The sequence below is a fragment of the Cotesia glomerata genome, linkage group LG3 (genome assembly GCF_020080835.1).
Source record: "Cotesia glomerata isolate CgM1 linkage group LG3, MPM_Cglom_v2.3, whole genome shotgun sequence".
NCBI lineage: Eukaryota > Metazoa > Arthropoda > Insecta > Hymenoptera > Braconidae > Cotesia > Cotesia glomerata.
In genome coordinates, this window is record NC_058160.1 from 3,497,339 (window position 1) to 3,514,717 (window position 17,379).

At 25.1% G+C, this 17,379-nt stretch overlaps 4 protein-coding genes across 5 annotated transcripts; 2 read left to right on the top strand and 2 right to left on the bottom strand.

Moving 5' to 3' along the window:
* The first annotated feature begins 111 nt into the window (after nt 1-111).
* Nucleotides 112-4,535, top strand: LOC123260806 (pseudouridine-5'-phosphatase). Of its 2 annotated transcripts, none has more exons than XM_044722157.1 (4): nt 112-356; nt 1,511-1,729; nt 2,456-2,694; nt 4,249-4,535. In XM_044722157.1, the coding sequence occupies exons 1-4, from the start codon at nt 299-301 to the stop codon at nt 4,429-4,431; spliced, it is 699 nt and encodes a 232-aa protein (XP_044578092.1). In that variant the 5' UTR covers nt 112-298; the 3' UTR covers nt 4,432-4,535. The 2 variants fall into 2 exon arrangements, with proteins under 2 accessions (XP_044578092.1, XP_044578093.1); XM_044722158.1 differs by lacking the exon at nt 1,511-1,729 and adding an exon at nt 1,244-1,462 and having other exon boundaries at nt 116-356.
* Nucleotides 4,536-4,657: 122 nt separating this feature from the next.
* On the bottom strand, nt 4,658-6,945 carry LOC123260820 (NADH dehydrogenase [ubiquinone] 1 alpha subcomplex subunit 2). Its single transcript, XM_044722178.1, has 3 exons — nt 6,819-6,945; nt 6,540-6,646; nt 4,658-4,854 (listed from the first exon to the last, which is right to left on the bottom strand). The coding sequence occupies exons 1-3, from the start codon at nt 6,899-6,901 to the stop codon at nt 4,763-4,765; spliced, it is 282 nt and encodes a 93-aa protein (XP_044578113.1). The 5' UTR covers nt 6,902-6,945; the 3' UTR covers nt 4,658-4,762.
* Nucleotides 6,946-7,907: 962 nt separating this feature from the next.
* LOC123260805 lies at nt 7,908-9,720 on the top strand. Its single transcript, XM_044722156.1, has 4 exons — nt 7,908-8,068; nt 8,139-8,377; nt 9,198-9,422; nt 9,581-9,720. Exons 1-4 carry the CDS (start codon nt 7,942-7,944, stop codon nt 9,704-9,706), a joined length of 717 nt encoding a protein of 238 aa, XP_044578091.1. The 5' UTR covers nt 7,908-7,941; the 3' UTR covers nt 9,707-9,720.
* A 3,466-nt stretch (nt 9,721-13,186) lies between these two features.
* Nucleotides 13,187-17,228, bottom strand: LOC123260802 (DCN1-like protein 1). The gene is made up of 5 exons (XM_044722153.1): nt 16,972-17,228; nt 15,438-15,651; nt 15,196-15,364; nt 14,897-15,110; nt 13,187-13,590 (listed from the first exon to the last, which is right to left on the bottom strand). Exons 1-5 carry the CDS (start codon nt 16,972-16,974, stop codon nt 13,426-13,428), a joined length of 765 nt encoding a protein of 254 aa, XP_044578088.1. The 5' UTR covers nt 16,975-17,228; the 3' UTR covers nt 13,187-13,425.
* Between the last annotated feature and the right edge of the window lie 151 nt (nt 17,229-17,379).

Consider the following 17,379-nt stretch of genomic DNA (forward strand, 5'->3'; position numbering starts at 1 on the left):
TTTTGAGCGCGCGCACCCTCGCGGCGCAGAAAGAGACAACAAACAAATAAAAGAGATGAATGGGAAGAACCCGAAGGTGGAGATGGAGGTAACAGTCGACGTGGTGGAAACCAAGTGCCAAGTGGAGGGAGGTTAGCTTAGGTAGTCTCATTGTCAGCTGACGACACACTGAAGTTATTTTTCACTATCCCGGGTGTTATGTGTTCATGCTGCCAATTATTTAAATTCAGCCAGAAATTTTAAATAAAATTTTTTTTAAATAAAACCTCAGAGAACCAGCACAGTGATTAAAAAAAAAATGGCCAATTACAAAAATGTAACTCATTGTTTGTTTGACATGGATGGACTGCTAATTGGTAGGAAAATTTTTTACTAATATTTATCTTAAAATAAATTTTTTCTATAATTAACAATTTTTTTATGACATTAAAGTTAGCAGTCACTAAAGAATTTTTCAATTTTTTTTTAACAAAAAAATTTCCAAAAAAATATTTTAAAAAAATTGCATTTTTAATTTTTTTTTTTTGTCATAATTTATTTGTTAAAAAAAATCTAAAAATTATTAAATATCTGCTAAATTTATTATCATTTTTTTTTAGTAAAATAATAAATATATAACCAGTAATTGTAAAACATAAATGTGAATTTTTACAATAATTAATTGATAATAATTTATTTTTTGATCAGTTGATTACATGTTTATTGGTAATGACTTTGAACTTGACATATAAGTGACGTTTAAAACCTAACTAACAACCGCTAACCAAATTGTTATTGTCTACTGTTTAAATTAATTAAATAAAAATGAAAATTAATGAAAATAAAGTTAGCCGACATCTAAAAATTTTAATGATTTTTTTTTTATTAAAAAATGATTACAAAAAAATAAAAAAAAATTTTTCACTTGTTAAAAACTTCAAAAACTATCAGTGCAATTTTTTAAAAATATTTTTTAATTGTAATTTAATAAATTAAGCAAAATAAAAAAATCAAAAATCTCGGCTAACTTTATTATTATTGAAAATTAAGTTAGCCGACATTTAAAAATTTTTAGAATTTTTTTTTATTGAAAAAATGATTAAAAAAAAATTTCCACTTGTAAAAAACTTTAAAAACTGTAAGTGCAATTAAAAAAAAATATTTTTTTGTTCTAATTTAATTATTAAAAAAAAATCAAAAAATTAAAATCGTCGGCTAACTTTAGTATTATTAAATAAAATTATAATTTCAATAAAAAAAATAGATACAGAGTTTCGGTACACGGAAGCGTACAACAAAGTATTGAATAAATACGGTAAAAATTTCTCATGGGAGTTGAAAGCTTCAATAATGGGATTCCACTTCAATGAAGCTGCTAAAAGAGTAGTCGAGTTCCTGGAACTCCCGATAACACCCGAGGAATTGATGGACCAAGTTACACCTTACTACGACATACTGTTTCCTGACAGTCAACTGATGCCAGGTATGAATTAATATTTAAAAATCTAATTTTACCTTTTTTTTCATGCAGATTCTGAAAGCGTGTACAAGACAATATACAATAAAATAATATCAAAATTCGGGCACAATTACGAAGGTGAAGTGGTATTCCAAGTTCTTGGACGTCCTGAGGCAGTAGGAATAAATCTTATTATCGATTATTTCAAACTACCCTTGAGTTTCGAAGAGGTTCAACTTAAATATCATCAATTTCAGGAGGAATTATTCGTTGAAGTTAGAGTTATGCCAGGTGTTTTATTAATTTTTTTTTTTTTTTTCACTTTACATCGATTGTAAATGAAAATTAAGTTAGCCGACATTTAAAAATTTTTATAATGAAAAAATCATTAAAAAAAAAATTCCATTTGTAAAAAACTATAAGTGCAATTTAAAAAAAATATTTTTTAGTTCTAATTTAATAAATAAAAAATAATCAAAAAATTAAAAACGTCGGCTTACTTTAGTATTATCGATTGTAATTGCTGTTGATATTTATTTATTCATATTTATTTTTATATACCTTCACTAACGCCAGGTTGTTGATTCATCTAATTACATAATATATATTTTACAGCTGTTAGCTGATTCATCCTTGATATAATATTAATGTCCTAGTTGGCTAATTTTGATTTCTTTCATTCATATTTTATTTGATATTTAATGCTTGAATGGTTTTATCGATCACATATTTAGTTTAACCAAGACCATAAATCAATTATTTGTTAATTAATGTAATGAGAGCAACAAATTTATCGAATTCAAAATGTCATGTACAACTTTTTGAATCTGCTGTCTTCACGTCATAAATGTTATCATTTGTCATTCACATCAACGTGTGTATTTGCACGCTATGGATGATTAGTTGGTTTATTGTTTTAATTACTTGTTTTTACATTCTTTTTTTTTTTTTCTTTTAATGACTAAAAATTTGAAATTATTTTTAATATATATATATATATATTTTTTTTTTATCAAGGAGCTGAGCGATTGTTACGACATTTAGTTAAGCACAACATTCCAATTGCCCTGGCAACTAGTTCCAGTGAAAAGAGCTACGAGCTCAAGACTAGAAAGCTGAAGCCAGTTTTTGAACTTTTCCATCACCGAGTGCTAGGAGGCTCGGATCCGGATGTTAAACACGGAAAACCCGCGCCAGATATATTTTTAGTTGCCGCAAGTCGATTCTCTGACTCAAATCCCGTTCAGCCGTCTCAGGTATTGATTTAAATGAAAAAATATTCAAGGTTGCTTGCTCTAACCTCGTAGCTTTCATTTATAGATTAGATATAGATCTTATATTTAATACTGATGTTTTTACAATGTTATCATTTTTAATAATTATTTATTAGCTCTATCTTTAGTTGAAAAATAGCTTAGGGCGACTTAAAGCAATCAACTTGGTATCTAACAAAGTTTATATAATAAAAAAATAACTAGCAACCTTGCAGTCACTATGTGACTTCCGTGACTTGTGAACTGTAAATAAATAAAATTTTGTTTTATTAAATAATGACTTTGGTTAAATTGCACTGTAATTTTTTAACTACTGACGTTTTTAAAGATATAAACTCATCCTGATGTTATACTTATCAAGAGCTTTCATTTAAGTACCAACATGCATTTTTGATATATTTTTTATATATACATATATATTATATTTATATTTAGAGTTAGACGTTGTTGATTGTTTGTTTTACATAATTAATTTATTAATTAAAATGGTATTTGAGAGAAATCTTAACAAGTTGTTAACATTGTAATTTAAAGAGATGTTTGAGATTATGAATATGCTGTTTTACTCTATTACATCTATTGACTTTGTAAAAATGAGACAAGGATGTTAACCATAAGATTTGCCTGTTGGAGCTGAAATAAATTTAAATATTTTAAAAATATGGACGAGAACTTAAATATTAATAATATTTATAAATATATAAAATATATGAAAAATTGATGTTGGTACTTAAATGAAAGGTCTTGATGAGTGTAACATTGGGATGAGCTTATATCTTTAAAAATGTCAATAGCTCACAAGATACAAGGTCATTTCTTAATTATTGACACTTTTAAAGATATATAAGCTCATCCCGATGTTACACTCGTCGAGACCTTTCATTTAAGTACCCACATGGCAATTTTTATATATTTTATATATATGGTATTTGTGAAATATATAAATATATAAAATATATGAAAAATTGATGTTGGTACTTAAATGAAAGGTCTTGATGAGTGTAACATTGGGATGAGCTTATATCTTTAAAAATGTCAATAGTTTACAAGATATCTGTTAAATTGTACTGTACTTTCTTAACTACTGACGTTTTTAAGGATATAAGCTCATCCCGATGTTACACTTGTCAAGAGCGTTCATTTGAGTACCCACATGCATTTTGATATATTTTTCATAGATACATATATATAATATATATAAATATATGAAAAATTGATGTGGGTACTCAAATGAAAGGTCTTGATGAGTGTAACATCGGGATGAGCTTATATCTTTAAAAATGTCAATAGTTCACAAAGTACAAGGTCATTTCCTGATTTTGTATCTAGAATTAGAGCATTTTTGAATGTAGCCTAAATACTTATCATCATAAATTGACTAGTGGTGAAAATAATATGAAACCATGAAAAAGCACAACTCCAGGTCAAGACTTTTCTAACAATACCAAATTTAACCATAAAAACCCATTTTATCATATAAATACACTGGCCACAAAATTTTGCTTATTCTTTTAATAATAAAAATTATTATTTCAGTGTCTCGTCTTTGAAGACGCACCGAATGGAGTAGAAGCAGCGGTGAGTGCCGGGATGCAAGTTGTCATGGTACCAGATTCAAATTTACCAAAAGAACTTACTAAAAGAGCGACTATGGTGCTTAATAGCCTGGAAGAATTCAAACCAGAACTATTTGGATTGCCCCCGTTCTCTCAAGAATAATTACAAGGCAGATCCAAATGCAAATATATTATGTATTGATTCCTTCACGTTAGTCAATATATACACGTTATTTACTAATTATGCGTGTCAAATAATCCGCAAGATAAAAATAAAAACTAAAGTTCTATAAAAGTCTAATAAATAAATAAAAGAAATATTATTTTGATAAATAGTATTATCTACGTTAAAAAATTTAATGTGTATTATAATAATAAATCAATCATACTATTAATTATTCAATTGAAGCTAGTTTATTATTTTTAATTAATATTGTAATAACTAAAATACTTATTTATAATGTACACTTGATTTAACATTTTTTAGTATTTTTTTAAGGTTTAGCAGAGGCTAGTTGTTTTAGCTTCTGAAGAATTTCTTCTGGTTTTAAATTTCCTAGAGATATAGAAGCTTCTTTGCCGAATTCTGAAAATTAATCAAAAACATTTAGTGTTATATATTCTTTTATTTTAGATATTTTAATTTTTATTTTAAAATAATAGACTCAGGAATAACAACCAAAAAAATGGAACGAATTGAACAAAGTGAATTGTATAATTCAAAAATATGTAATTTCAAGGTTTTAAAAAAATTACAAAATGTTTTATCAAGATGTGAATTATGAAATAAATAAATCAGAGATAATTATGTAAATTAATATATTAGTTTCAAAAATTGTAAAATTACAGGTGAAATGAATAAATAGAAAATACACTTGAAATATTCTATCTTTGTCAATTAAAGATGTAAAATATTGTGTCTAATAAATTGAATGATGTACATATCAATATATTAAATTTTCAATAATTAAATCTGCAAACATTTAAAAATTTTAGAAATTTTTACAACAAATTAATCTTGAAAAAAAAAATATTTTTTGACAATTTTAAAATGTGGAATTTTTTCAGTAATTAAATTATTTAATAATTTGTTATAAAATTTTTAAAAATTGACAAATGTCTTTTTTCAGCTTCATAATTTTTTTCTGATACTAAAGTTAGCCGACGTTCAAAAATTTTTCTATTTTTTTCAACAATTAAATTGCAAGTAAAAAAATGGCACATATATTTTTTTAAATTTTCTTCATGAGAAATTTTTTCTTTTAATTTTATTGTAACAATTTTTTCAATAAAAATAATTATAAAAATTTTCAGATGTCGGCTAATTAAATTTTCATTTTTTTTCTAAAATAAAACGATTAGAAGTAAATTAATCATGAAACTGAAATTATCAGACATCGGACAATTTTTTAAATTTTCATAAAAAATCAATGATTATAAAGAAAATATTTTTCAAAATTCGCACTTATAATTTTTTTAAATTTCTACATGTAAAATTGTTTTTTTATTTTTTTCATTATAATTTAATTGTTATCAAAATCTAAAAAATTGTTGGATGTCTGTTAAATTCAGTACCACAATTAATCATGAAAATTAAATTAGCCGACATTAAAAAATTTTTATAATTTATTTTGTTGAAAAATGATTTTTAAAAAATTAAAATAAAAATTATCTCATGTAGAAAATTTTTGCCCTCCGGGCGGAAAGTGACAACTTTCGTCCCGCTGCGCTAAACTAAGTTGCCGCTTTCCACCTTCGTCGGACAAAAATAGTATACACTCACGGAAAATAAAAAGCCTCAGATCACATGCTTGTTGACCTCGGCTTCGCCTCGGCCGACAATTACATGTGATCTGAGACATTTCTTACTTACTTCCCTAGGTGTGTAATATACTATTAAAAATTATACGTGGAATTTTTAAAAAATAATTTTTTAATCCTATTATTTAATTAATAAAAAAATAAAAAATTTATGAGTGTCGACTAACTTAATTTTCATAAAATTAAGTTAGCCGACGTCTAAAAATTTTTAGAATTTTCTTTTATTGAAAAAATTAATACAAAAAAATAAAAAAAAAAATTTCATTTGTAAAAAACTTTAAAAACTCTAAGTGCAATTTTAAAAAAATATTTTTTTGTTCTAATTTAATTATTAAAAAAAAAATCAAAAAATTAAAAACGTCGGCTAACTTTATTGTTATTTTTATTATCACCAATTAATCTTAAAGTTGCAAAAACAACTTGTAAAAGTAGACAAAATATATTATTTACCATATCGTGCATACAATCGAGGTTCTATTGCTGAGCATTCTCTAATTAGAACTGGAAATTTTGGATTACTCAATTTCAAGGGCACGTACTCTTTTTCTATAAACTCCCTAAAATTGTTTAATAAATATTGTCAATAATTAAATTAAAAAAAAAAAATTACAAGTATAAAAACATTAAAAACATAACCTAATAAATTTTTTTTTCATCTAGCAACAAAACAATTGGAACTAAATGAAAAATAGTAATTAAATAATTTATAATTTTCGTTAAATTATTTACCTGACACCTTGACTGGATTTAGACGTTTGACATAACAAAAATCTTAATTCTTTCAAGTGCGAGCCAAATTTAACTGCTGCCATTTTGCTTTTCTTTCTCGCTCTTCTGTCTTCTACTGTCTCTTTCCCTATAATATAGATCAAAACAGTTTTATATTTTTACAAATGTCACCTAAATTTTGAACCACCAATCACTCGGTTATTTTTATAAAAATAAAACATAAATTATTAAGTACAAATAGTTACATAATATGGAATAATTTTCTTTTTAATTTTTCGAGTTTGATATCCGGTAAAAATTCAAATAAAAAATTAATATCTCACAATATATTTTTAGAAAATTAAAGTGTGAAAAATTATGACACCGAAGTTGACAGACATAAAAAATTTTATGAAAATTAAATTAGCCATTTAAAAATTTTTATAATTTATTTTATTGAAAAATTATACGTGGAATTTTTTAAAAATAGTTTTTTAGTTTTAATTTTTAATTAATAAAAAAAATAAAAAATTTTTAAGTGTTGGCTAACTTAATTTTCATAAATTTTTTTTTAATTTTATAGCAATTAAATTATTATGAAAAAAATAAAAAAAATATCAAAATCAAATTAGCCGACATCTAAAACGTTTTAGAATTTTTTTTTCATTGAAAAAATTATTACAAAAAAAAAATTTTTTTTAAATATTTTTTTGTTTAAATTTAATTAAAAAAAAAATTAAAAACGTTGACTAACTTTAGTACTTATTGTAATGAAAATTAAAAAAAAATTCTACATGTGATAATTAAAAATGAAAATTAAGTTAGCCGACATTTAAAAATTTTTAGAATTGTTTTTTCTTGAAAAAATTATTACAAAAAAATAAAAAAAAAATTTTCATTTATAAAAAACTTTAAAAACTGTAAGTGCAATTTTAAAAAAATTTTTTTTTGTTCTAATTTAATTAATGAAAATAGACTAACTTTAGTATTATTAATTAAAAAAAAAATTTTAAAGCATTTTTTTATTGTAATTGATTTGTTATAAAAATTAAAAAAATTTACACTTGTCAGCTAACTTCAGTATCATTGAAAAATTTGTTTAAATTTTAAAAATATAACAATAAAGAAATTTTAGTAAATTAAAATGACACTCCCACCACTTTTCAATTCAAAATTTCCATCTTTTGTAAAAGATTGTCAAGTTAAAGACATCCAGGTGTATTGGTACTGTCCCAAATTTTCCCAGAGTCGTTATCCGCCTGGACAATTGAGTAAAATTAATTTAATGAGAAAAACAAATTAAGTAAGTGATAATATAAAATTAATTGGTTTATTTTTTAGGTAGCGAAGCTTGTACATTGATATGTCTTCTCGTAGCGCAAAGAATATGTCATGCAAGATTGCAGCTCTGGAGTGCAGAAAAGTCCCCTCGACTGATGATTTCAGTCGCTGAGTCTATCATCGAAGGTAATAAAACTCACGCTTGGATAATTAAGCGAGCTTTGGTTGCCCACAGGTACTTGAGTGTTGATGAAGCTCTGAAATTTGGTGGAAAGCGCTTGGCGACTTTAAAAGAATGGGTAAAATTAATTTAGTATATGTTTGTGAATTTAAAGAATTTTTGTAACAAATAAATTATAGCAAAAAAAAAAATTAACATGTAGAGATTTGAAAAAATGATAAATGCAATCTTTTAAAAATATTTTCAGAATAAATTAATTTTTGTTAAGAAAAAAATTAAAAAATGGTCAAGTCACTTCTAACTTTAATGTCATAAATTATTATGACACTGAAATTCTCAGACACTTAACAATTTTTTGATTTTTCTTTAAAAATAAATTAAACTTGGAAAATTATTTTTAAAAAATTGCAAAAATGGCATTTTTTGAATAATTTTTTCTTACGATAATTTATTAATTTAAAAAATTCTACAAAATATTGGGTGTCTTTTAATTTCAGTATCATAAATTTTAATGAAAAAAAATTTACTAAAAAAATTCCATATGTAAAAATTAAAAAAAAATTACAAATGTGAATTTAAAAAAATATTTTTTCTACCACAATTTAAGATAAAAGACCCAGTTATTGACACTGGCCTAGTTAATGATACTTGCAATTTTATTTTAATTAAAAAAAAAATTAACTAATAAATTAATAAATATAATTTTTGAATCATAAATTTTAAGAAAAAAAATTGGTTTTTTTAGAACATTAAATTTTCTTAATTAGAATAAAATTGCAAGTGTCAAACAACTAGGCCAGTGTCAATAACTGGGTCCTTTACCTTATTTGTTATAAAAATTTAAAAAATTGTCTGATATCTGCTGATTTCAGTATCATATTAATCGTAAGATTTAAAAGTTAAATACTATAACGATTAAATTATATATTATTTTGTAGAAGTTCAAAATTTTTAAAGAAGATATAAAAACGATGTACAGAAATATCCAAGATTTTCTTCAGCGCTGGTACCAAAAACCTAAATCAGAAAACTTGGTAATGTTGCTCATAACTTGTGGACGTACTGTTTTATTTTTATTCCAAGAATCAATTAACAAAATAACGCTTTTTGACTCGCATGGGCACGTACGTTGGAAAAATTGTCGAGGTTTAGTCATCGCACAAGTATTTTTTTTTTAATTAGTTTTACACAGTAAATTAAATTTGAGCCTCAGGGTATTGGAAGTAAAAGATAAATTACCCTGGCTACAAATTTTAAATTACTGTAACTTATAAAAAAACTAATATGTTTATTATTGATAAATAAATGAATTTATTCTTAGGCTAAAATAGAAAAATTACAGAACCTTTGTAATTGGTTCATAAACGACGTTTTATATAATTGTTTCAACTTACAACCCAGTCAATATGAGCTTGCATTTCTTTACTACTGTCATCAGCATCTGTAGTGGTTAAAATTAAAAAAAAATCAGATTTTAAAATTTATTTATTTATTTATCATAAAGTTTATGCCAAGGCCTCATAAGCCGAATGGCAAATATACAAAATACATAAACATTATATATTCAAATTTATAATAGTATTGTTTAATAAATGAATTCACAATTATAGAATTTCGAATTTAAGTAGCATATTTTTTCTAATCAGAATAGAATCTAAGAGAAGCACAGAAATGGAAAAAAAAAAAAAATGCCATTCGGCCTCACCCGAAATGGAAGGTAGATTTCATATGATATGAGATTTTCTTTATTCATGTTATTTAATTTGTTGAATAAAAAATGTTTATGTAATTTTTAAATTTTCAATCCGCAATAACTTTTAAACGAGTTAACCGATTATCACGTAATTGACAACAGTCGATGCAGTTTTTTTGAATTCTATGATGAATTTTAAACCGTGAATTGATCAGATAAAAAATTTCGGAATTTGTTAAAAAAAACGCTTTTTTCGATTTTTTTCGTCAACGATATCTCACAAACGAATCAAGCGATTTTGACCGGTCCGGCGGCGATCGACGTAGTTTTTTTATGTTAAGAGCTGATTAGTTTTTGAAATCGGTCGGTAAATCTGTTTAAAAGTCATTGTAAAAAAACGACATTTGAAAAAAAAGTTTTCATTATTTTAAAATTTTTGAATGGCCCATAAAATTAATAAAAATCTTCATAAAGTATAAGTGTTATAGGTCAAATTGAAGGTAATATAATCAGTTTCACCACAAAGTTTCCAAAAATGAGCTCTTTTCTGTTAGTCAAAAGTTATTCACGGTTAAAGTTACAAAACTTGAAATTTACAAAATTTTAAAAATTTTAAATGGCCGCCATTTCTAAACTAATTAACCGATTTTGCTCATCTTTGAACTCGACCTCGGTAATTACCCAAAGAATATGTGTACCAAGTTTCATCAAGATCGGTTGAAAACTTTTCGAAATATCCTGATGACAAGGCTGGTTATATATACATACTAGGGTGTGCCAAAATGTAACTCCCGTGGAGAACCTTTTAAAATTGGAATTTTTAGTTCCGCTTTTAACAGCGGCTGCGTTTGGGCATTTCCTGATATATTTTGGTGTGAGACAATGTATTTGATTTTCATAGAATTTTTTAACAGAAGCTTAGTTTGGGTATTTCCGGTGAAAATTCAAAATTTGGCCGCAAGTGCCCAATTAAATCTCCTGTTAAAAATCCTATAAATAATCAAATGAATTCTCTCAACCCAAAATATCTCAGGAAATGCCCAAACACAGCTGCTGTTAAAAGTGGAACTCAAAATTCCAATTTTAAAAGGTTCTCCACGGAAGTTACATTTTGGCACACCCTAATACATACATATATAAATTTTTTAACCAATGGTGTTTTTGGAACTTATTTGACTAATTATGACATATGATAGCAAAATCAGGTGAAAATTCCACCATGAGGACGAATGCAATAGTTAGATTTCTAACAAAATCTACCTAAAAAGTACAAGTAGTCTCAAGACAAAATCATGAAACAAAATTAGAATCAATTTACTGTTTTCCTTTGATTTCACGTAACATAAAAAAATCAAATACTTTACTTTTAAAAATGCTTAAACTCTGGGAGTTTATAATATCATGTGGCAGTTCTGTCCAGAGTCGAATGGCTGATACCACAAAAGAGTGTTCATAGGTAGTAGTGGTATAGTTTGGTAGTTTAAAGTTCACATTATTACGCTTATTTGCCAACCTATCTGACCTTCTAATATCAGGATCTTCATCTCTAAACAGAACACGTAGGAACTTTGGTTCTCCAGTAGCAAGTAATTTATAGAAAAAACAAACTAGGAAGTATGATCGTATGATCGTCTTGATTTGATGTTAAGCCAATTTAGCGAATGACGATGAAGAGTAATATGAACATCACGTTTTAGGTTTAGGATGAATCTAATGGCAATATTTATCAGTCGCTGAAGTTTATTATCAAGCCTTTTAGATGAGTCAAGTAGAACAAGAGATCAATAGTCGATTATTGGTAATATTGTGGAAGTAACCAGCAACTTGCGAGTGCTTGTTGAGAGGATGTTTCTCTTATGTTTTAGGCTGTTTAGAACACCAAATACCTTGCGTGAAAGTTGTGCAACATGATCATCCTAGGTAAGGTTGGTTGATAGATGAATTCCTAGATGTTTCGTTGAATTTACGTATGGTATGATATTTCCATAAACTATTATTGGTGGTAGATCACAATTTCCAAGAATTTTCACCTTACTTTTGCTACCAAGAATCATGACTTTAGTTTTCTTGAAATGAATCTCAATGTTGTTTTCTACTTTGCTCTTATTCTAATAGTAGTAATTATTCTAATAGTAATAATAAGTCTAATTCTAAATTATACTTTGGTCACTAATAATAAGTAACAAAAAAATGAATTTATTTATTTTTTTTTTATTCTTTTTGAAACAGCAAAGTTTTAAAACTACTTTATACTGTATACTAATATATGATATATTTACATTATTTACAAGATCAGTCTCTCAAACGCTTTAACTCTTAATTGTTTCAATGTTTATTTTATTGAATAAATAATTATATTTTTTTTTCTGCAATAACTTTTTTTTTAGAAAATTTCTAACAAAAAGACGTCCGAAAAATATCTGTTGTAGCCTGCCAACAATTATAATTATAAATTTTATTTTTCGTCAAACCATTTTATCAATTTTTTCCAAAGAGAACAATGAAATCTAGTAGCTCAAAATTTTAACTGATTTTTTCTAAGACTAGTTTTTAAATTTAAGCTTCCAACTTTATTTATACATACTTAATCATTTTTTTTTAAGAATATATAAGATTAATTTTTTATTTTATCGCTTTCTGTTTAGTTGTCTTCTTTCTTATAGTTATATAATACACATTATATCTAGCATTATTATTAATTACGTTAAAGTTAATTTTATTAACTCAAAAGTTTAAAAAACAAAAAAAACAATCCAGCTTGAAAATATAAAAATAAGGCTGAGAAACAAAAATATCTAGAAAAAAAAATTAATTATAAATTGAATATATAAAAAAAAAAAAAAAAAAAAAAAATTAAGCATATAAACCGATAAATTATATTTAGTATTAAATAATATCCTGTTTATGTATTTTTACAAGTGTATTATTAAATATACTTTAAAATTATTTCAATATTTAATAGATAAATAATCATAATTAAACACGTTTCAACAGAATAATTACTAATACTTCTATTTACACACTTAAAATTGTAAAGAGTTAAAATTTTAAATAAGTATGTACCGGACAAAGAAGACAAAGTTAAATAATTATCAGCAGAATTAAATGCTTAGAAATATTTAAATAGTTGAGCACTGTAATATTAAATGTTTTGGCAACTAAATATATTAAATTGTCTATTTAAAATCTCATTACTCATCACCGTAAGTGCAACCGTAATTTATTTTCCTCGTGTTAAAAAATGAACTTAGCTAGTGCCAACTGGATTATCACGTATTTTTTTTTTTTTTTTTAGTTTATTTTTTCATAAACTCTTGAGATAAGATTAAGATATTACTTGTCAATTTTCTTCTTGTTCTCCCAAACTAGTTTACAATAACATTGAATAAATAATTTTTTGAATTTCAAGAAGAATTAAATAAATGATACATCTTCAGTGGTAAAAAGGTATTAGAGCTAGATGAGAAGATGTATTAGTGAGACTGACGAACCCGAGGTTGTGCCCATTCCACAAAGTCGTCAATCAGCACCGGCCAAGCACCTTCTTCATCGTAATTACTCATGTCTGAGTTTATCATTGAAGCAAAATCTAGCAAAAGATTCCACGTGTCTTTTGGAATCGATCTTTTATGATGTTCCTGTAAGATTTAAAATTAATTAATACTTGAAAAATCCCTTTTTAATAATAATAATCTACATTATTAAGAGAATAAGAAAAATTTCGTCTCCAGAATAGTCGCATGATAAAATCGGTTTTTTAATGAAATTTAGTGTCATTGCAAAAGTCTTGACTTGAATTTGTGCCTTAAGATACATAATTACTTAAAGATACATAATTAAGAAATGATCTTGTATCTCGTGAACTATTGATATTTTTAAAGATATAAGCTCATCCCGATGTTACACTCATCGAGACCTTTCATTTGAGTACCCACATCAATTTTTCATATATTTTGTATATTTATATATATTATATATGAAAAATATATCAAAAATGCATGTGGGTACTCAAATGAAAGGTCTCGATGAATGTAACATCGAAATGATTTTAAATCTTAAAAAATGTCAATAATTAAGAAATGAAATTGCATCTTGTCAACTATTAACATTTTTAAAGATATAAGCTCACCCCGACATTACACTTATCGAGACCTTTCATTTGAGTACCCACATCAATTATTCATATATTTTGTTTATTTATATATATTATATATATGTATATATGAAAAATATATCAAAAATGCATGTGGGTACTCAAATGAAAGCTCTTGATGAGTGTAACATCGGGATGAGCTTATATCTTTAAAAATATCAATAATTAAGAAATGGCATTGTATCTTGTCAACTAATGATATTTTTAAAGATATAAGCTCACCTTGACATCACACTCATCGGGCCCTTTCATTTGAGTACCCACATCAATTTTTCATATATTTATATATATTATATATATGTATATATGAAAATATATAAAAAATGTATGTGGGTACTCAAATGAAAGCTCTTAATGAGTATAACATCGGAATGAGCTTATATCTTTAAAACTATCAATAATTAAGAAATGACATTGTATCTTGTCAACTAATGATATATTTAAAGATATAAGCTCATCCCGATGTTACACTCATCGAGACCTTTCATTTGAGTACCCACATCAATTTTTCATATATTTTGAATATTTATATATATTATATATATGTATATATGAAAAATATATCAAAAATGCATGTGGGTACTCAAATGAAAGCTCTTGATGAGTGTAACATCGGGATGAGCTTATATCTTTAAAAACGTCAATATTTAAGAAAGTACAATGCAATTTAACAAAAGTCATTATTTAATAAAGCAAAATTGTATTTATTTATAGTTCACAAGTCACAGCAGTCACATAATGTCTGCAAGGTTGCTAGTAATAATAATAATAAAAATTTTAATTTACAATACCTGTAAAAATTGGCACCACAAATCTAAAAATTTAAATTTGTCTTTCATAACAATATTCCAATATGCGATAGCCATTTCAAGATCGAGTCCTTTCTGTCCGGGATTCTTAGCATAATTGAAAGTAAAATGATAAAAGTCTTTGAATTTAACCGTGTCTTTTATTTCATTCTCTAAACTGTGTAGTTTAGCTTTAAGTTTATCTATACTGTCAACACTAACATAAAAAAAAAATTTCATTAATAAATCGATTGTAATTTATCGTAGCTTAAAAAATAAATAAAAATTTTTTAAATAATTACCACAACTCTACCATTCCATTCATAAATTCATCTTTTGTAAATTCACATTGAGCTTCTGCACGGAATTTCCATGCAATTATCAAGACCAATTTACTTTCTGGACTCAATCCTAAGTCATCTAAGAATTTCATTATACCATCTTCTGTTATTTTATTCGTTTCATTGGGATCTAAGTAGACAAAATTTAAATTTAATTAGTTTATGTTTTAAAAAAACTAAAAAAAATAATTTAAAAAATTTACCTTGATACCGTGAGTACAAAATTTCAAGTTTTTTCTTATCTACCGAATTTTTAGGTTCTTTGTAATACGCATCGGGATTTTGAAAATAGTTATCACTAGCCAAATCTAACTTCCAATCATTTTGAGCGAGGCAATAAATAGCTGTCTGCTCGCCGGTTTGAGTGAAAGTAATAAACTTTTTCACTTTATCTTTCTGGGAGAATTTTAATTTATGCTGTAACAAAAAACATTTGTTAGTATTAATGATAAAAATTATACGAATCATCACAAGAATAATAATAAATATTTAACAATAATAACAATCATCATCATGAGCTATGACTATGACTCATAGTAAACTAAAAAACTACTTATAATTATAAAACTGAATGAAAAGTAATGAAAATAAAGTTAGTCGACATCTAAAAATCTTTATGATTTTTTTTTATTAAAGAATTATTACAAAAAAATTTTTTTCATTTGTTAAAAACTTTAAAAACTATAAGTGCAATTTTTTAAAAATATTTTTTATTTATAAATTAATAAATTAAGCAAAATAAAAAATCAAAAATGTCGGCTAACTTTATTATTATTGAAAAATTAAAAATTTTATAATTTTTTTTTACTGAAAAAAATATTTAAAAAAATAAAAAAAAAATTTGATTTGTAAAAAACTTGAAAAAATATAAGTGCAATTCTTTAAAAATATTTTTTGGTTCTAATTTAATGAATAAATAAAAAAAAAAATTTTTAAGTCGGCTAACTTTAGTGAAATTAATACTGAAGTTAGAAGTCAGCTATTAATTTTAAAAATTTTTTCAACAAATCAATTACAATAAAAAAATGCTTTTAAAAATTTTCACGTATAATTTTTATTAATTTTCACGTGGAATTTTTTAATTAAATTTTTTTTATAATAATTCAATTGCTGTGAAATTCAAAAAAAAATTTTAATTGTTAACTTCAGTGTCATTTATAATTACTTTACATGAAAATTAAATTAGCCGAAATTTAAAAATTCTTATAATTTATTTTATTGAAAAATAATTTTTAAAAAATTAAAACAAAAATTTTTACATGTAGAAAATTTTAAAAATAGTTTTTTAGTTCTAATTTTTAATTAATAAAAAAAATCAAAAATTTTTTGGTGTCGGCTAACTTAATTTATAAAAATTGCATCTAAAAATTTTTAGAATTTTCTTTTATTGAAAAAATTAATACAAAAAAATTTCATTTATAAAAAACTTTAAGTGCAATTTAAAAAAAATATTTTTTTGTTCTAATTTAATTATTAAAAAAAACTTAAAAACGTCGGCTAACTTTATTATTATCTTAATTTTCATTTACTTTACACATATTGGTTCTTATCATTAGATAAAAGCTCTGTAATTAAGAAAGGAATAAAGGGCAAAAAAATTGAGGTTAAATTTTATAATTGAATAGTTTCCAGGCTGGTAAGTTCCAATAAATACTGACTATTAATTACAATTATTTAGTGATATTATGAGAATAAAAAATAATATGTAAAGTAGAGAAGAAATAAATAAATACAAACCATTTTTAAAAAATCAAAATGGAAAATCACAACCAAAACCAAAATATTATTCTACTGACACGATATAGACTTGATGTGGGAGAACATGAGAGAGCTCGTGTGTATTTTTGCTCAGCACATCGCCATCGTCATCATTATTGTCATTACGCACTTTAATGTTGAACCTGTGTCAGTGTAACTTTAAATAAGAATGAGAATAAGTGAAAAATAAAATAAAACACAGCTATTGTAACGGATACCAGTTACTGTAACGAGAAGGACAATTAAAAGGTGACGGTGATGACCACGATGGCCAGAGTCAGCTCCAATCCCAGGAACCCCGTCCGATTGTCCAATCAACGCGCTTCTAGCTCAAGGATCAGTATGCCAGCGCCACGTGGAGAGTTTTCGAATTTATTTTTTAGTCTA